Genomic DNA, 21247 nt, shown 5'->3' with positions numbered 1-21247 from the left:
TTACAAATGGGAAAACTGAAGCACAGGGAGGTGAAGTGATTTGCCTGAGGTCATTGAGCAGGCCAGTGGTATTGCTGGGAGTAGAACCCATGTCTTCTCAGGTCAATGTAGTGCACTATCCTCTAAGCCACGCTAAGTAAGCATTTGATAATTGACCCAAAAGCAGTTATTACTACGCTAAATCCTCACTATAACGCCCTTCGCAACAGTGAGCCTTGGGCTATAGTGAATGTGGTCCCTGGATCCCACCTCCAGCCCTGCCTGCTGTGGTGTGGGGCTGAGAGCTCCTCCAGCTGCAAGGGGGATGGGGCTGCAGTGGGGGGCTGACAGGTCCTCCAGCCCCAATGCCGCAGGTGGGATAAAGTGCTCTTCTGGCCACGAGGCCGGCAGCAAAGTGCCCCTCTGGCCGCAGGACCAGAGGAGCATTCTGTCCCGGTGTCAAGCCCAGGGGTGGATGAGCACTGTCAGCTCCTGCAGTGGTCCCAGGGTCAGAGGAGCTCTCTCTCTCCCCAGTACAGCCCCAGGGCCAGAGAAACACTCTGTCCTGGCTGTGGTCCTGGGAGCTGCCTCCCCCACCCTCGCTATCACGAACCCCTGGCTATCCCGAATAAATGGCTTGGATCCCCAGGGGTTCTTGATAGCAAGGATGTAGTGTAGTATCTTATATTAATGTTACGTACTGTGTGTGTGTAAAAAATATGATATAGTACACAGGGAGAAATAGTCCCTGCCCCAAAGAATTTACAGTCTTATCCCGAGGTGCATCTTCTGTGGCTACATTGGAATACAGTCAGTCTAGGTCTAGATATGTCCCAGTAGAATGCATGTGCTCTGCTTCTGAATGTACTAGCTCTGTCCGCGTAGGAAGAGCACACCTGCCGTGCTGCTGAAGGTGCTAGGTATGTTCAGATAGAGCTCACTTGCTGTGCTCTGTAGTACATCCCTGTGTTGTGCTGCCATATCCGGGGAATAGATGTGTTGGGCTGCCTGCCTGGTGAAATTCCCCATGATATGCTGCGAAATGGATCTAAAACCTCTGGTTAGAATGCAGCTACCATGCTGCTGATCATAAAACAGAATGAGCAGACTCTGCACTTTGGTCATTAGCCCCGGTGCTATCATGGCCGCTGACCAAAAGTTTTGTTCTAACTGATCTGCTAATCAGATTGAGGCACCTTCCTGTGAAATGATCACTGACATTGAAATGCAGGGTTTTATTAGGGTACTCTGAGTCCCGCCCAAGGATTTTCCCCTGGATATGCAGTCAGGGGTCTCCAAGTCACCACGATGGGACTAGTTTGCAGAATCCTAATTACATTTGAGGAAGTAATAAATGTCTCGACAAATCCTTTCCAGGCTGTTCTGCTTATCCCCCAGCTCTCTGAGCTCACAAGAAAGAGAAGGTTTAACAAAGAGGAGTGATGGCCACACGTTGAGGTGCCTCCCAGGGCATTGTAGACGCACCTGGTGACACCTTACTCTTGGCGGGTGGCCCATCTTTCCTTGCTGGACTGCTGATTGTACTAGCTATAGAACTGCCTAATGTTCGTCTCCAGGCTGACTGTAAGAGATCTCCAAACAGGACATTTCTTCATAATTGTCTTCTCTGGTAATTTTCGTAAAACAATCAAGAGTGTGGTATGGGTTCTGGGACCCAAACTAGCCACAAGTGGTACATACTCTGTGACGACAAAACAAAGTATTTACTGACTCATCATACAGCCTGTGACACCGCAGTCCCCTTTGTTGTTGTTCCAGAGAAAGGAAGCTCAGAGCAACTTGAGTTTTTTCCAGTAAGAAGCTTTGAAACTTGAAAATTTTCCCTCCCTCTTCCCCATGCAGCCTTCAATGGGAATTAGGGTGTGTTTCCTTCATGGTAGCAGCAACAGAGCATTCCACTTCCTCAGGCCCCTTTGCCTTTCTACATCAGACCCATTAACGTGTCCCTTGCAGTACACGTGGCAATGACTTTTTAACTCTTTCCTTGCAGCATAGGAGCAAATAACTATTCTTCTTCTTGATAACAAGCAGGCACTTCCTTTGATCAGTTTAGTCGAGAGCCTGTCATCATAACTATTAGAGTCCTGAGGCCCTTTTCTTTTAGACTAGTTAGGGTGCAAAGAGTTAAAGACAGAAAACTCCCCTGAACCAGGGGAATGAATGAGCATCCTGCTAACCTTCTCCCTACTCCCCTGTCTTTTCACTGTGGCCCTCTGCCTCTAGCCCTTTCAACCTTTGTGCTGAAATAAAAGAGCTGCAGGTGACTAGATGCTGTTTGCTTCTCTCTGCCATCTGACTGGGTGACCTATCAGCCTGGGGAAGCTGTGTTTGTGATGTCTTGGTGCTTTGTAATGGCAGTCTTGGTGACATCCCAAGTGAAGGTATTTCAGGGCCCCTTGATCCTCTTCCTTCCCTGCCCTGCAGCTGAACAAAGGACCCTGGTGCTGCTGTCTGGACTGTGAGCAGTGTCTCTGAGGTCACAGGTGGAGAAGGCTCTGTCGCAGCTCTGCAGAGATTTGGAGATAGGATGGGGAGAAGGATGCTAATAGAAAATATGTAACTGTCAGTCTGAATAAGATCACTCACCATTTAATGCCTCAGTCGTGTCCTGTCCTACCAGGGCAGCCTCATCAAGGGCTGAATGTAATACAGTAAATGGAGGGACTCACAAGAGAGAAGATCACCAATAGGTCAAAGTTTAGATCCAGACCACAGCTCTCATCTTAGCTCTGCCTGGTGTAACAGATCCATCTATCTGCCTTTCTAGCTATCCATCTTTCTTTGTGGGTGGCAGGCTGCTGTCTGCAGCAGTTTGAATGGATTTATGCAAAGATCTGTTAAAGCAATAGGCTGCTAAAATATGATCAAAATACTGTGAAGTCCTGTTAAACATTTCTGGACAAAAAAATTCCATATCAAATGCCCCAACAAAGGCAATGATGCAAGAGGGAGCTGATCTTTCAAATCCTTTTTGTAGATTTCCTTCCTACACCCAGCTCACCTCCTTTCCCTTTTAAATCCTCTTTCAAAGATGGAAAATAAAACCTCCCTCCCAGATACCTTTTATTTTTTTCCATTTAGCAAAATATTTCTTGCTCACCTCCTGCCCCGACTTCCTGTTTTGAATTCAGCAGTTGACGTGCCTCTTTTTGGGATGCTTTTGTGTGTACACTTGCATCAGGGGTGTCAGCAGGCACGTGCACTGCTTTGGAAATAGAACTTGTCCTGCAATTAGTACTGCAAAGCCGGAAGCTGGAATAAAAAGGCAAAAATAGCATGGGTCCTACAAAAATAGGGACTCTTGTTTAGATTGTCTTCTGATTTCTCTGTGACAAAGGAGTGGTTATTTTTATCTTCTCAAGGCTGCTTAACACTCTTGTATCTAAGAAGGAAAGGGGAAAAATCAGAACAGAATAGTCATCAATCTTAAAATAGGTCACATTTTTGGGGAACAGAATTCTGCAGCTACAGCTGAGGACCAGAAATCAAGGCACTTGGGCAAGTCACTTAACCTCTCAGTGTTTTGGTTTTTCCATTTCTAGAATGGGAATGAGAATACTGACTTATCTTCCAGGAGTCTGAGGGCTAATTAATGTTTGGGACACAAGTAGATTTGCGGACGGAAGGTTCTATAGAAGTACATCATAATGGTAATGAACTGGCTGGTGTGTATATATTCCCTTGTTTAAAAATTATTAATAAAGAGTTAAGGCAAATCCAACTGATAGAAACCCTCAAAATCAAGGCGAGTATATTTAATCTACATATACATCCACCCTCCTACGCATCATCACTACCGCATCCTAAATGCACAGCACACACCGTTCCCACTTATCACCCTCTACAGTAAACATGCAGCCTTAACTACAAGCATGGTAGCAGTGCATTTTGGACAGATGCAATTAACTAGTAAGGGTAATAATTTTGCTTGAGGGACTTGGTTCATGTTAGGAAATTGTCTTTGGACAATTGGCAGATAAAGATTTTGTACTGTGCAATATGTGTTCTGTGTGATCTGTGCATGAAGATTTTTACAGGGACAGTTGTAAAGAAAGTGGAGCAGAGTAGGCTGTTTTCACTCTTTGGGGGAAGGATCCTATGTGTTGCCGCAGTTGGGGATAGCTGATTGCTGAGGAAGGTGATAGAGTGGGAGTGGTGTACTTCTGCCAACAGCTAAGGAAGGCTCTCCTTTAGCTCAGGAGGTTAGGGCCTATTGTTAGGGGCAAGAGGATCTGATTTTACCCACACTGCCACTGTGAAGTTGAGTGATCATGTGTACAACATAGATACATCTGTGAAACTCTAGTGCAGGGGCCAGCAACCTTTCAGAAGTGGTGTGCCAAGTCTTCATTTATTCACTCTAATTTAAGGTTTTGCGTGCCAGTAATACATGTTAACGTTTTTAGAAGGTCTCTTTCTATAAGTCTGTAATATATAACTAAATTATAGTTGTATGTAAAGTAAATAAGGTTTTAAAAATATTTGAGAAGCTTCATTTAAAACTAAAATGCAGAGCCCCCCTGCCCTGGTGGCCAAGACCCAGGCAGCGTGAGTGCCACTGAAAATCAGCTCGCGTGCCGTCTTTGGCACACGTGCCATAGGTTGCCTACCCCTGCTCTAGTGGGTCATGAATTTGTTACAATATTATTGTAATAGAATCATAGAAATGTAGGTGTGGAAGGGACCTCAAGAAGTCATCTAGTCCATCCCCCTGCACTGATGCCGGGCTAAGTATACCCTATAGACCATCCCTGACAGATATTTGTCTAACCTGTTCTTAAAAAACTCCAATGATGGGGATTCCACAACCTCCCCAGGTAAACCTGTTCCAGGTAACTTGTTCATAAGCAGCATAAAATAATTGTTTATCACGTTAGTATGCTATATGCTGTACCTTAATGGTGTCAGACACATAGACATGTATTCCCAAGTTACTTTGCCCAGCTCTTCTAAGTTTTGCATCTAATTTTTTTCGGTGCAGATGTCACCTTACTGACTTTCCCACAAGAATATCATGGGAGATCATAGTGGGGACCTAAAAAAAAAATAATCTAAATCTCTTCCATCTGTTTGCATTCCCTTTATCTACAAAAAAACCATAATTTTATCAAAGAGTGAAATCAGGTTTGCTTGGCATGATTTGTAGGTTGCTGCTGTATTAGACCAAATGAAATTTCTGTCATTCAATCAATCAGCTTGCTGGAAAGTTGACCATTCTTCCAAGATAAAAGTTAAAAAAGTAAAAATTAATCCATCAGAAAATAGCTTAGTCATTAAGGGACAGAAAATAAGTCTCAAGAAAATCTCAGCTAATCAGTGCTCAGAAAGCCAGTAAAAGTACTGAAGATCTGTAGTGATGTGAATTTGCTGTTTTCTTTCTAGGGAGGGAAACAGGCTGGTTCAGAGGATTGATATCAAACTATAGAATGATTTGCCTATAGAACACAGATTCCATTTCATCCTATTAGCAAATGAAAGTCATTGTCATCTGATAACTGTGCGGGGGTGGGGGGGTCATGGATCAGCGTTCATATCGTACTTCCTGTCAGTACCTGGCCCAATCTGGAGAAGCTAATGATCCAACCAGCGGACCAAAGTCAGTGCTGAATCCTGGTCATGTGCTACCTGAGGCACGCTGTACATACACTAAGAAGAAGACTATTCAGTGAGCCAGGTGTGATATTAATTGGAGAGAAACAAATCCAGATGCCCACATCATGAAAACCATCCCCACATGTAGTGGCTCACTTGTTGGTATTCCCAGCAGAATGACCAAGTACTGAATGGGTGGTATGGTAACTGAATTCCTCTCTCTCTCCTAGAGGTGATCATTCGAGGCCAGGGTTAAGACAGGTTGGCAAACCTAGTCACTGTTGCCATTGTTGTTTTCCTCTGTGAGGAGAGGAAGCCCAGCTGGAAGTTTTAGAAGCTAGAAAAGCTTTCTGAGCACTGTCAACATTGGCTTTTTGAAAGCAAAATGAAGCCTCTAAAGCTCCACAGACAGCTTCTTGGGTGTGGCCCTGTTCCTTAGAGACTTCTAGATGGCAGATGTGGCAAAGCCTATAGTGGCCACCGCCTCAGATTCTTGAGGAGGGAAGCAGGGCTCCCCTTAGTAGTTATGTTTTAGTAGCTAAATTTTAGCTTCTCCAGAAGCATGGAAAGTGTCATTTGTCCATTTGCACTGAGTCTAAAGTGATATAATTTTTGCACCAAAAATGGGTCTGTCCAGCCACTTCACAAATTCCCATCTCATCTTTGCCTGGGCAGTTCCTGTCAGCAGGAGTCCATTATGTGAGCACAAAGCCCAATTGTGTTACTGATGTCAATTAATTAGACCACATGGAGCCTGTGCCAGCCAACTGGATGGCTCCCTGGCTGGCTCGCCTAGGCCTTGATAAAGGTTTAGACACAAAATGAAAACTTCATCTATTGGGAAAGTGGCAGCTGCCTGAAAGGCCAGTTACCAAGCTGACCGCTCATTGCCTGAAACAGCGCACAATATGGCTGCTCACTAAATCAGGATGCAGCAGGTGAGCAATAGTCCACAATGGGAGACTTGATTTCAGATAAATAAGACCAATCAGAAGCTTCAACCACCCTTGGACCAAATCCTGTCCATTCTGAGATTAGATAAAGGTCCCTCCAAACTCCCTATCACAGGGCATATTCCAACAGAACCCCTATGGATTTCCTCCCATCATCCATCACTAACTGTGCAAAATTGGGAATACGTCTTCAAGGGGCAACTGGATGGGCTCTTGCTTCTATTTCATCAGTGGTTTCTGAACAGTCTGCTCCCTGCTCTGACCTCAGACTCCTTCAGGAAGCATCCTGGTATTTACTCCCCACCCCTCCTATCAGGTCTCCTCCTTTGAAGCTAACTAGATTGCCTGCCCCTCCAGTCTGGTGTAGTGGGTCACAGTAATCCTCCTGTTGGACCCCACTGATCTGCCACTTTAAACTATAAAGACTCCCCAGAGTGTGCTTGGTTTTGTGAAATTCTCTGGTAATATCCCTTTCGCCTTTCTAATAGGACCTGCTAATCTCATGGGATCTCTCACACAATCTACTCCAGGGCTTTACAATCCTGTGGTATACTCTGAGTCACATGCTCTGGCCAGGTTGCTTTTACCACTTGAAAACAAGACCCACCAGAGGTGTTCCTGAGCTTCTCTGTACCGAAGTGGAGAGAACAGGTAGCTCATTCACCCTCAGAACAAGAAGGAGACTTACCAAAGAAGATGGCAGATCATTGCACCTCTTGACAATAGACAGCATATCAGGGCAGGGGGCAGCCTGACCCAGTTGTGTGGAGGAAGATTGTGAGAAATCTGGAGAGAAGAAGGATTGGGAGCACAAAGATTTGGATAAATGTGTAAACATATCCATGCTGAATCAACCTGCTTTTTGCAATTCACCTATCACTGGCATTAGTACTGTGTGCAACCATCGGATGAAGTGATTAATTTTCCATTAATCATTTGGTTTAATAAAACTTAAGTACCACGTAATAGAAAATTCTTACAGGATCCAGTCCTCTGGCCTCGGAAATAAAACCTGAGCTTCCCCTTTTTCATTTATGTGGTAGTAAGGAAAGTTAAGCTCTGCTACTATACAATGTATTTTATTCTTTATTCTGCATTCTTAAATGCACTGTAGGAACGTACTGTAAGATTTGCTATAGTGGATCAGACAGTTGGTCCATCTACCTCAGTTATCCTATCTCTGGCAGTGACAGGCACCTGACAGTGACAATACCTGATGTTCAGAGAGAGGCCCAAAAAACCCTCAATGCATATGGAATAAGAGGATAAAATCCACAAACAATCCCCGTATGTCATTAAGCTTGAGATACAATTTCCTCTTATCTCATTGTTTTAGGCTGTAAGCCCTGATTTACACTACACAGTTAGGTCGACATAAGGCAGCTTTGTCTGTCAGTGTACACACTACAGTTTTGCTCCCGCTGTAAGTGTTCTGCCACAACCAACATAATAACTCCACCTCCATTAGAAGCGTAGGGCTTATGTCGGTGTAGTTAGGGCGATACAGTGTCCATGTAGACCAGGGGTTGGTAACCTTTCAGAAGTGCTGTGCCGAGTCTTCATCTATTCACTCTGATTTAAGGTTTCATGTGCCAGTAATACATTTAAACATTTTTAGAAGGTCTCTTTCTATAAGTCTATAATATATAACTAAACTATTGTTGTATGTAAAGTAAATAAGGTTTTTAAAATGTTTAAGAAGCTTCATTTAAAATTAAATTAAAATGCAGAGCCCCCCGGACTGGTGGCCAGGACCCGGGCAGTGTGAGTGCCACTGAAAATCAGCTTGTGTGCCGCCTTTGGCACGTGTGCCATAGGTTGCCTACCCCTGATGTAGAGACTGGGTTACTTACTTACATTGGCTGTTGGCTGTCATTCTTGTCAATTTCACGGGTCTATCCTCCCCGTTCCCAGCTGGGTTGCTGCCCACTGCTTGGGCTTCCCGCTTGGAGCTGGGCTGCTGCTTCTGGCATCCCTGGGGGGGAGGGGGCAATGAGCTCCTGGCAGGGAGCAGGGAGGCAAAAGTGGGGCGCATGGGCCACTGGGCTCCCAGCAGAGAGTGGGAAGGCAAGAGCGAGGATGGGGGAACCAGGATCCCAGCAGAGAACAGGGTGCAGGGGAGAGCCAGTGGTGATCCGGGTGCCTGTGGGGCAGCCAGGCTCCTGGCGGGGAGCTGTGAGTGGAGCTGAGAGCCTGGACTCTCAGCTGCCCACACTGCTCCTCTTAGATTGGTGGAAGTGCTCCTGGTGCACCACCGACAGAAGGAGGGTAGTGTGAACATGCACCACCACAATAATTACTACGGTGGCTGTTAGTTGATCTAATATAGGTCAACTTAAGTTTTGGTGTAGAAATGTCTTAAGAGTTGCAAATGCTATTAATGGTCAGAAAGTTCCAAAAATCGAGCCACATATTTTGCCTTGATGCCTCCTGCAGCAGTGAGTTTCACAAGTTAACAATATATACTGCACTATATACAATAGTATTTAATTTATTTTGTTTTACACTTACTGAATGTCCTGTTATTCTTCTGGGAAATAGGTAAAGCAGGGGAACTATGGGCTTTCACTAGTGGAACCTTTATTAACCAAATCTCACTTATCTGAAAATCCTCGTTATTCAAAACAGAGTCCTTTCCCCAGGTCTCTTTTTTTATTTACATGCTAAAGTCTTAGTGAACTGCAGAATTCAGACATAAAGATTTAGGTGCTTAAGTCTTTATATGCTCAAGTATCACTTATGTGCATAAAGATGTATCCATGTAAATGTTTATTCCAGTTCATATAAATCCTGTTTCACAGAACTGTATATAATCTGAATGCAGTGGTGGTGTAGCCATGTTGGTCCCGGGATATTAGAGAGATAAGGTGGGTGAGGTAATATCTTTTATTGGACCAACTTCTGTTGGTAAGAGAAATTTTTGAGCTTACACAGCTCTTCTTCTATAATCTGAATGAATTTCATGTCACATGTTATATTCGGCTGTAAGTATGTCATACTGTCAAACATCCCATTCGAGTCCCCTCTCCCTTCTCTTTTCCAAACTGAATCATCCTCACTTTTGCAATCTCTTTATTTGTAAGTCCCACCATGTTGTGCCTCTAACCATTCTTATCACTTTACTTTGATTATTTAGTCTGTTATATCTTAAGGTGAGTTGATCAAAATCAAACACAGTTCCCTAGGTCAGGGCACCCCATTATTTTATACAGTACTTTGATCACACTGGGGCAGATCCTCACCTGATGTCAGTTGATGTACTGTACTGACTTAATGTGGACTTCAGTGGAGCTATGCTGGTTTGTACCAGCTGAGGATCTAGCCCATTATTTTATCCCTTCCTCAGTATCCTGCAAATACTGATCCCCTCGGCTTATATGAGAAATTTAAAATACTTTAGCCAATGTGCATTGCTGCATACTTACCCAAGTCAAATTTCACTTGCCATTGTGCTGTGTAGTTCCCCTCATTTGAATAGCTCCAATCTGCCTAGTGCTGTACCTGGTGTATTACACCATAGCCTACAGTTATGGACTCAGATTTAATGCTGTGTTTTATAATGAAGCAATCTCCTGTTCGCCCTAACTTGGCTTCCCCCCCACCCCCTTGGCATAGGAGAACAAGAGGTTCTGCTGTCCACAGATCTATAGAGAGATTTTTTTTGCTTTAAAATCTCTATTTTTCTTAATTATTTATTAAATTAATTTTTATTTCATTGAGTAGCAAAACTCCAAAGATTTAAAAAAAAGTAGAAAGCAGGGCAGAGAGAGGAAAAAATAAGATTTGCATGTGTCTGGTTTAGAACGTAGAAGATAGCAACAAACAACTAGATCCTGTAATAGAACTTTGTAGGAGAGGGACTGTGAGTGTGAGTCTCTGTATAGTGTGATCAGGTCTGAAAGACTCTGACTTTGCATGTGTGGGGTTGAGTGTGAGTGGTTGGATTGGGGTGGGGGTGCCAATGTAACTGTGACGTTTGAAAGTGAAAATATGTGTGTGAACATGATGGTGTGGGAGTTGGGGGAGATCCCGTTGACTCTAATGGCAGCCAATAAATGTGTACAGAGCCTTGAAAATGTCTCTGTGTGCAAGAGTGAATGTGTGTGATTGATAGTTTGAGTCTGAGATTGAGAAGGTTTTTGAGCACTTCTCTGCAAATGTATGTATCAGTGTATTCTGATGTGTTAACCTCTCAGGGTGTTTATGTGCACCTACGGGCGAGAGTTAAAGGTTTGTATCTGGAATGCATGCGTTTACCCTGAAGGTCTGATTCTGGTCTCGCTTATACAGGTTTTATACAATGTAAATCCATGGATTTCATTTAATTTGCTTCTGATTTACATTGGGATGAGATCAGAATCAGGCCCTATTCTTTGTATGAAAGAGGCTGCATGTGTATATTTCAGAATGAAAGATTTGAGGGTTTGTATACGAGATCTGCATATATTAGTCTGTTTGTATGTATTTTAAGTGGGCTGAGTCAGTGTGTGTGTGTGTATTGGTATGTTCTCAGCATTGAATTGCAGACACACATACAAGCGTGTGTGTGAGTGTATATGTAGGTGTGTGTGTGTATGTATATGTATATGTGTGTGTGTGTATATATATATATATATATATATATATATGTTTAGCTGTGTGTGTATTTGTACAGATATACGAATGGAGTGATGTGTTTGCACATGACAGTGCATGTGTCTCGTGTGCATAGATGTATGTAAACTTGTATGTATGCATGTCTAGGTGTGCGTGTGAACTACTGTGTGTGAATGTATTTGATAGTGTCTCTGCACATGCACTGAAGTACGTGTGGATGTGCATGTAGGTTGTAATAATACATAAAGCACCTTTCACTTCAGGGTCCGAGTGCTTTATGAACACTAAGTACATTTCATGACCAGCTCCTTCTGGAGGTACAGTGAGTTGGTAGGTAAGAGGCTGAAGCATAAGTGTGTGTGTGCACGCACACGTGGGGAGAGTCACCATTTCACAATAACTTGCATTTTAAGACTGAAGCAGGTGATGGTAGTTAATATTACTGTTATCATCTGCATTTCTAAGTCACCCATCACTCTGGATTTGACTAACAGACATCACCCTTTGGTGAGTGCCAATAAATCCAAGAAGTTCTGTTTCCCACATACATTCAAACTGACACACATTCATTTCAGCTCAAGTGAGACTTTATTGGCATGACAATCCAAGTACTGCCAAAGTGTAAATAGAGACAGACCCCATAGATTTCTGTTGGGGGAGGATAGGATCCTCCACAGTTACAGCTACACTGTATCCAGCAGTGTCCATTCGGGAGCTGGTTTTGGGCTGCTACTTAGCACTAAATTGTGTCTGCCGTCTCTCTCCTTTCTGTTAGGGTCAGTTTTTCCTCATCCCTTTTGTGATTCCTGATAACTTGAGGAAATGATCAGGAATTGCTATGAATGCACAAGCAGCATGAGGTTTTGTCGCTGACCCCAAAGTGTTCCCCCCCAGCAGACACTTTAACAGTCACAGGCATTCAGAGGAACGAACAGGCTATGTATCTGGAAACAAACAAACAAAAAACAAAGGAGACCCACCAGCCACGAGGTCCCGTCTCACTCAGTTCTGCTGCCAGTGGAATTCGCATTGTAGAGGACAAGGGGGACTGTGTAAAGGACCGAAGGTCACGCCCTGTCCCCCTGGTTTTGCCTAGCCAACTGCGGGATTACAAGCTCTATGGCTGTGTGATCAGCATTCTCCTCCTCTGATGCTATTAGCCCATGTGTGGGTATGTTAGTCTATTGAAGTCTCACTTGCTGGCCCCCCACCTCCCTCCTTCTCACCCCCCTCCCTGCCCAGTTCTGCTCTGTCACTTCAAGTCCAGCCCCTGAGTGGTAACCAATAGCAGCATTGCCATATTCATCAGTCTCTCCGTCTTAAAGCTACAGTGGGGTTAGTGGGATCTAAATCTCTTGTGCCTGTGTCTTCTCAGCTGTCTCCCTTCCCTCTGCCTGCTTCAGTGTGTCTGGATGAGTGCGTGTGTGTGGATGTGCATATGTCTGTCTCTTTCTCTCCTACTCTCTTTAACTGTCTCCTCTTTTTCTCCCACCCCCTTTCTTTCCTTCCTTGTCCCTTTTCTTGCAGTCTGGTCCCCTTTCTCTGGCTCCCTTTTTCCCCCTTTACTCTCTTCACTGTAATTTAGTTGCTTTTCTCTGCCATCTGGGAATGCTAAAACTGGACTGATGGACATTTCCGAACTTTGCATCTCAGACCCTCTCAGCTACCACAACCAGTAGGTGCCCTGTTTGGTTTGGTTTGGTTTGGTTTTGCCTGTGCTGGAAATGACAGGCTGGCACTGGTGTGAGCCCGAGTATTGTCTGACTGTGAGTTGGGAAGGGGGGGAAGCAATTTTTACTTGAGGTTCCTTCCCTCCCCCCAGCCCTGAGGAGAAATTCTTCCACAGATTTCCTATCTTTTGGACAAATGATGTAGTGGTGGGGAGGGGATTGTGTAAGGGGGTATCAATGCTCCTGTCTGAGGCTTGGAGGGAAGCAAATCTCCATTTAGAACAGGTGCAGACCACCTAGGTGAAAGGAAAATCTCTCTAAGGAAACCACTCCTCAGTCTGATTTGACTGTAGTTTGTGCCAGTTTATTAATTGCTTTCTTGCAACTTCTTCTTTTAATGCTTCATCTCTGGGGAACACAGATTGATGAAACAGAAAATCTACAATGCATGTTCTGCTTTCACAGATTTACTTTCTGTTTATGCTCAGGGTTATGTAAAATTTCTATCAGATGAACTAATGGGTGGGTGTAAATAGATATATACTGTCTACACAAAGTAGATACATTAAAACACAGATATTTTACTGTGTTCACTTATTTAAAAGAAAGGCAAAAGCTTCATCTGTGGAGAGCCAGCCTTCCCAGACTTGCAATCAGGGCAGCCAGTGTGGGGAAAGAGTGGAGGAGAGCTACTGAGCAGGCATCCCAAGCTGGACTGATGACAGATTCCTCGGCACCTGCTGGTGTTCTCGTTCTTTGTATGTTACGTTGGAACGTGCCGGACAATGCTTTGTATAAAATCACTTTAGCAAGTAAGTTGGATTTGATCCTTTTGGGGGAACTTGGGAGACAGGATGGAATCCTCTTGCCATTTGTGTCCGGTCCACCAGTGCAATTTCTTTTCAAGTATGTTTCTCCTCTCCGACAAATCTCTTTCTAAGCTGAATCTCTTTTTGTGTATTTGCATATTAGTCTGTGTGTCACCTACAAGGGCTCCATGGTGTCACCAGAGATGGAAGTAGCGTCACTTTGACTGGTTCATTATTTGTTTAATAACTGCATCCTAGTTAGCAGGAATTAAAAGAGAATTAAAAAAATATGCCTTTTACTCTGCTCTGCTCATTACAGCTCTTTCATCTCTCTCAGATCTTTCTGTTTCTCTCTCTCCGTTTTTCCTGACTTGCACTCATTCCTTCTGTCCTTACCTTATTCCATTGCTTCCAACAATGCTGTTAACATAAAATTTATTATTTTAAATGGGAATTACCAGTTTAAGCCCTGTGGCTTTTGTGACTGGTGCTTCGCTTTTGGCTGTTCCACTTTGAATTAAAAATAAACAAACAGATACGTAAAGGAAAAGTGGATTGCATCCCATTAGGTGTTTTAATACAAAGTCAAAGTTTTGAAAGTGCGCTGTTACCTCCATGAAAAATAGCTTGATTGTAGCTTGATAATTACCAACTGTCATGTCTGCTCTTGTTAACTTTTTCCTGTTCATCCATTCTACTTGTTGAATCCAGAAAAGCAATTCAGACCGTACAAAAACAATAAAAGTAAATCACTCATTTGATTATTGTTAGTACCTTTTACTATTTAATGGTCTCCCTGGACAGCCGCCGACAACAGAGTATCCAACGCACTTCACTTCTGCTTGTGCCTCCCTTAACTTTGGCTTCTGGTTAGACAAATGAAAGTGGCTAGGAACTGTGAGAGACCCATGGCTTCAAAATGGGCTGGAGGAGCTATTCTTTGGTAACGATAAACTCTTGGTGTGATCTCAGTCTTCTTTTTCCTGAGCTTGCAGGGCTTCTAAGCTTATTTACAATTTATTTTTGGTGTGTGTGGGGAAACTAAATTGAGAGAATTAAAAAACAACAACAAATAAACCCATTTAAAAAAAATTAAAGTAAAGTAAAGTTAAAGGAGCACAAGCCATGGGGCAAGTGCTATGGAAGCCATGACTAATCCAGAATCTGGAAAAAGTCAAGAGGAGAGGAAAGATGTAGGAAGCCTTCCAGATAATGTGTATAAATAAAAATGTATACAATGGCCAGGTTCTGCTTCAGTTTACATGCTTGTGTAACTAAGATCTGATTTCAGTGTGATTGTGTGCGTATAAGTCAGGGCCGAATTTGGCCCAATATATGTATATTTACCTATCTATCCAGTATGTGTAATAGTACAAGTACACTGTGCAGCAAGTGTAAAATGTATATGCATGAGTATATATGTACATACAGCATATTGTATTTTGTGTGTGTGTGTGTATATATGCTTATATCTGTATCTATTTGTGTGAGTGTACTATCCTACATACAGTGGCTTACTACGCTGAATACTGGGTATTGAAATAATGTCGATAGTTATTTTCTGTCCAAACTCTCTTGTTTTAATTATGTTTGCAACAATTATTTTGGCAAACTGAACATTACATTGAATGTGAACTTTAAAATATTGAAAGCTGCTCTAAATTACACAAGTCCCAATCCAGGATGAGTCCAGACAAGAACTAACTGAGCAGAGGAATTCGCCTCTTTCAATCGAACTCCATAATACTTTGAATTTCACCTTCTTTGAGTAGTAAAAGTTCTATTCTGTCTGTGTGTGTCCTGACCTGAGAAATGACACAAGGAGTCGGGGAGGACTCTGGTCATTGGTATGCATTGTTTCCTGCAGTGCTGGATCTTGCAGTGACAGTGAGAAAACACTTGTTCCTAATTGTTGACTCTGTGTGTGTGTGTGTGTGTGTGTGTGTGTTGGAGTTACTGCTTTGAGGGACCCATTGCCACCTCCATGTACTGGGGTTTGGGAAAGTTCTTCTGTCAGGGCAGGTGAAGCAGTTCCAAGGAGGAACCTTTTGCAAGGATAGGATTAGCAAACCATAAAAGCTAATGATTTGAGTCTGCAGTTTATCTCACAGATCAGGGCAGGTGGAGTGAACATATTTACACTGTGCTTACGATGTCTATCTGAAGTACAGTATATGTACATACATGTTTTTAACGTATACAATATAAATACATATGTATATATAAAATGCCTCTATTGTAGCTCTGCTGCATGTAAACATAAGATTTTTTCACAAGAGAGTGAAATCTGGTATTTTACCCTTTAATATTAATTTCACTGTCTCAAATGAGAGAAGAGGTTTTTTTCTGTTTTGCTTTAGTTACTGCCTAAGATGTTGATAGGACTGTAGGAAAATGTCATTGCCATTTCTAATTAATATCCTGGAAAGAGAGAGAGAGACTGACCAAGCTCTGTGTGTGTGTGTGTGTGTGTGTGTGTGTGTGTGTGTGTGTGTGTGTGTGTGTATGTGTGTATGTGTGTGTAAGTAATTGCCAAATTAGGGCATCCTACTAGATGTTATGTCTTTGATATAAAAGAGAGATGCACAAATCATTGTCTGATGATGATTATGAAATATTATCGTGCAATTAGAAAAAAAAGTTAAAAGGAATAAAGTGTCTGTATGACCATAGAAACACAGACACAGAGAGATACTGTACTGGAATTTTGATACAATCAAAGAGCAAATTCAGAGAAAGATTTAGTAAATTGTTTGTTTTTGTTTTGTTGATTCTTATTTACAGATTGAGGAAATGTGACTTTGTTTCCAGTAACCTCCAAAATCTCCATAGTCTGTGAATGGAAGGAAATTGGTGTCAGATGCTGACTGTAGCTGTGTACTTTGAGCATTTCTGAAGGACTGGAACAAGGAGTTGTTGTTTTTGGTTTTTGTTATATTTTACTGGCAGCATAAATTGAGAAGTGTCTGTAATGAAAAGGACTGAGTAGCTGAGTTCCCTGAGCAGGTTCCCATCACAGGATGGGATCCTGCTTTACTGAGCTTATCAAGAATCTGTCTGGCACTGGGATTTGGGAAATTATTGTATAGGATTTTTATTAACATCCCCTCCTCCTCCCAACTTCCACTTTAAAAAAATACTTTAATCATATTAATTATTGAGAGATATGGAAAGATCAATTTATTAAAGGAAAACCCAACCAAACAGAAATCTTTCATTGTATTGATTTGAAGTAATCAATAAATATTGCATTTAGCCCGAGAGGGAAAAGACTTTGGAGGGATTGCGTTCAAAGAAAGTTGCTGTGACAGAGATTTCATATCCCAGACCCTTCTTCTCAGAGACTACATTGCTCACTACCAACTGCCCCGACTCAGAGACTCCTAGCCACATTTCTGCTGCATTACCTATGCTTGATTCCCATTATTTTTAATTTCACGCTTCCCAAAATTTCTTATGCTCTTTGAATAATTTTAGCCCATTAAGGAGGTTTGTGTGTGACACCAACAACTCTTCCCCAAAGTTTTGGGAGGATGGAATCTCTCCAAAGAAATGCAAGAAGGAAATGCGGGGGGGACGGGGTATATCTAAACCCAGCTGCACCTCATGGTCCCTATGGGGATGATGGACATTCTTGGGAAACCTCTTCAAAGCATGTAAAATGTTTTGCCTGCACTTAGTTAGAGAAGAAATAGCGAAAGAAGAAGATGATGGTGTATGCTGGATATAAAAGCTGAATCCCTACTCTCAAATTCTTCTGTTCTGTTCTGCATCCCACAGTTCAGAAGTCGGGAAGTGCTAACGGCAACCAGATTTTGTGTGTGTGAGAGAGAGAGAGAGACTTTATTTTAGACCTCAGAGATGGAGCAAATTCTCCTCAGCAAGTCCATCTCCACATCTTAGGTAGTTATTTAGCTTAATTTGGCAGCTGGGGAATGCAAAAGGTTTTTTACATTTATTTTTAGTTTGCATGAGTAGGTAGGTAGGTTTAGCATTTGTACAGTGCCTAGCGTAATGAGGCCACGAACCTTGATTGGGGTTCGTAGGCACCACCACCACATAAATAATAAACAGAAGTTCCACAAGTAGCCATGAATCTATTGGCTCTTTGTCTGAAGAGGCTGGTGGACAATGAAAACAGCAACAGCAATCAGATTTGTGTATTTTGCTGAAAACAGGAAAAATCTTGCACTGTTTCTGCCCTGCAGGATCGGCTGCATTTCAGCAATAAGCGAGGTGATCGTTGCATGTAGTTTGTGAGTTAGTCTGAATTGCCATGTGTTGTGGGATCTGCAAGTGGAAATGTAATGTAACAGGCTTATTATTTATTAATAATAAATATTGAGCTGGATACATTATTATTTATTGATGATAATAACTAATCACCTGCAGAAATCTTAGCCAACTTCTGGGGAATTTATTGTTGAACTAAATTTCAGTAACTTCTATCAATATCAATTTCTGTATCTGTCACGTTGCTTCTCTTTAAAACTCTGCCCTGCCTCTTCAGAGCACTAGAGATGCCCACAAAGTGATCCTTGTGGCTGAAGCACAGTTTACTTTGTTGATCATGCAGAGCTTTTGAGAGCCCTGCTGCTGGAAGCGACTGTCCGTGAGGAGAAACATGCTTGCTCGAGGTGGAGCGCGCTGTACGGAAATATATTTGTCATGTTTGTAATTGCAAATGTAATTAGCAAACAAGCTCTGGGGAATAGAGGACTTCAAACTTTCACTGCACATCATTTGACCCTGTGCTGGCTGGACAGGAGCTTGTATATTGTTAACCCTCACCATTCCTGCACACTCCTCCTCTCTGTCTTCCTAGGTTTACTGATGCTAAATTTTCTTTTCCATAGGTGTGACCTTGCTTTGACTGTGTGTGTGTGTGTGTGTGTTTATAATTTATTTGATTGCAAATTATTAAGGGTGTTTCACTAATATTTCCTATTCGCTACTGCTTCTGACACCCTCTGGAAAGCATTCTGTGATGCCCTTTATGAAGAGCACTGTGTACACATAAGTACTAGCACATTGCACTGTTCAGTGCATTCTGATCACCGCAGGCAATGTTCCCATTCAGTGCCCCCTTACACTTCGGAAAGGCAACTTGTGAAAAGCAGGTGGCAAGCTGTTATCACACAACCTGTGTTGGGTTTGTATCCCGGCTGAGCTGAATTTTTCTTGCTCCCCTCTTCTAAATGGGGGAGCCTACTCAGCTCTGTTTCTTTCTATTGGGAGGGGCTGAAGGGAGTACAAGAAATCCAATTCTATATTTAGGGATCCCAGAAAATCCCACTCTAGTCATCCTTATTCTGACTGTCAGTTTGCAAAGAATATTCTTGGCCCATGAGGATGTTATGAACAATAGAACCAGAACCCATTTGGAAGAAAGTCACTAACTTGTGTGTGAGGGGAAGAGTGCTTTCTCATGCTAATTCCTTCATTAGTTTCTTTTCTGTCCCTTTCTGTGCTTGGGATTTAAGTTGCAGTAACATTCCATGACAGAACTGTTTTTGTTTTGTTTTTTAGTGTGAAAGGGAATGGATTGAGCATAGAGAGAGGCGGCCTGTCTTGTCCGATGCTGCACTGCCGGTGAGGTGTTCATTCTTTGGGCATCTCCCTGATTTTACATTCCATTTGAGAGGGGTGGGAGAAAAAGGAAACCTGTTCTAGGTTTGTTCTTTAGGATGCTAAGAGCATTTGGTGAGAACCCTTCTCTTACAGTCCCGACTTTTCTTTTCTGTCCCAGAAAATCATGTCCAATTCACCATACATTTTAAGTCTCAAACACTTTTTTTTAACATAAGAAAACTAGGCCATCGGATGGGTTAGAGAGAGCCAGTTACTTTCAGTTGGGGAGCTTGTGAAAGAGTCTCTTTTCAAAGTGCAGTTCATTCTGAACTGATTGTGCATTTTTAATACAGCTGTTTTTATTAGGAGATTTCTTGTTGTTATTTTTCTCCTATTCTCCTAGTCTTTCCCACGCGTATAGTTTCACAAAACATTATTTTTGAATTCCTTCTGTTTTTCTCCTGGCACTTTGAAGTTCCCTTCAGTAATAATGAGCTTCAGTCGCTGGTGATGGAGCCGTCACCGTGAACGATACCGGTGAGCGTATTGTCTCACTGTCCTTTGACTCAAGAGAGAGGTCAAAAGAACAGCCTTAAAAATGTTTAATTCTGTGATTATGATTTTGCATGTGGAGATGTTCATTTTAAGAGCTTCTAGTTTTTCGTCCTCCACAAAGATGTGGGGAAAAGTAAAGGACAGAAATATAATTTTCTGTCAGTTGCCGCCAGTAAATAAACAATAGCAAAAACAATTATAAAACATGCTTCCACTGCGCTTTATACCAGTTTGTAGAAAAAAAAATTAAACACACAAAAATAAGGACAATAAATAATTTTGCTTTGCCTGATTTTATTTTTAAAAAGTTTTCCTTGCATTTTTTGTTCATTCAATCTGACATGTTATGAAACATCAACAGTGTTGTTTTATTTGCTTATTTAAAAAAAAATTCTTTATGGGATTTTCACAGACCTAGAAATACAACAGTTAAGAATATAGGCTTGTGACATTGAGTTCTGGGGCTCATTTTATAACTGTTACCACAGTACTGGTAGCCAGGGTTAATCCTATTTTTTTAAAATGTTTGTGTGTGTGTGTATTCATACTTTGTCTGCTTTTTATTTTTTTAAAAATGATCCTTGATTGAAAGACTGTTTCTGAGAATTACCTTTTGTCTTTCATTTGTTCCTTGTTTCAGAATTCGATATGATAGGCAAACACTGTCTGATTTTTTTTTAAACTGTCTAAAAGATGTGGGGAAGGTCAGATGAATATCTTGCAACACTCCGATTGCAGTCCCTCTCTAGCCCTTTTTCAGCCTCTCTGGGCATTGCCTTCCTCTCCCCATCCGTCTGACTTGCTACTTCATTCAGCCTCTCAAATGTTTCTGTTTTTCTGCCGTTTGCATTTTTGGTCATTGTGAGAGAGAGTGTGTGTGTGTGTGTGTGTGTGTGTGTCGGGGAGGGGGCGGGGGAGGCGCTGTGCTGTAGTGAGATGCTGGGCAGCTACTCCTGTGAAACCAAAGACCTTAATAGGCCGTTGCCTGACACTCTTTTAGTAGTCAGTTTGCTTATCGGATTCATCTGTAGTGCAAAGGTATCAGAAGGGAGCAAGGCACTTCGTACGCCTAACTGGATTATTAAGCAGTGACTTCCAGGCAAGTGAGCGTAGCCTGCAATGCAGTCTAACCTGGGACCAGGGGCAGAGAGAGGAAGCACAACTGTCTGATACAGTCAAAACTCACTTTCAAAGCCAAATGAATCCCTGTACGGGGGCCTGTAACAGTGGCACTTCAGCTTTAGAAAATATTTTACTTTCACTCCTTGTGGGCTTTTTCTGCCTTAACAGATTGTAGCAAGTGTGACCTTTTGAAAATGGTGGTGAGATGTATTGATGTGTCCACACATTCTACCTTATACAAATGATACCAGACAAGTCACCCTTAGAATAATTGATGAAAATTGTGCTGTTGCACCTTATACACTACACAGACTTAACATGAGTAAAGATGAGAAAGAAATAGTTTTATTCTCGTGTGTGTGTGTGTGTGTGTGTGTGT

At 42.3% G+C, this 21247-nt stretch overlaps 1 protein-coding gene across 4 annotated transcripts in view; it reads left to right on the top strand.

Annotated features, from left to right (window-relative positions):
• The window catches only part of ESRRB (estrogen related receptor beta), a 177853-nt gene that overhangs the window by 47475 nt on the left and 109131 nt on the right, over positions 1 to 21247 (top strand). For 3 of the 4 annotated variants that reach the window (XM_045012601.1, XM_045012607.1, XM_045012608.1), the window contains one exon: positions 19150 to 19212. The exons of the other annotated variant lie outside the window; for it this stretch is intronic. In XM_045012601.1, the coding sequence (XP_044868536.1) occupies positions 19199 to 19212 (14 nt within the window). In that variant the 5' untranslated portion in view covers positions 19150 to 19198. Of the gene's footprint in view, positions 1 to 19149; positions 19213 to 21247 lie in introns of those variants that run through there. 4 annotated transcript variants of the gene reach the window in all.

Source organism: Mauremys mutica, chromosome 4, assembly GCF_020497125.1.
Source record: "Mauremys mutica isolate MM-2020 ecotype Southern chromosome 4, ASM2049712v1, whole genome shotgun sequence".
Taxonomy (NCBI): domain Eukaryota; kingdom Metazoa; phylum Chordata; order Testudines; family Geoemydidae; genus Mauremys; species Mauremys mutica.
The sequence above is the reverse complement of the archived record's forward strand: the minus strand, read 5'-3'. Positions and strand labels throughout refer to the sequence as shown.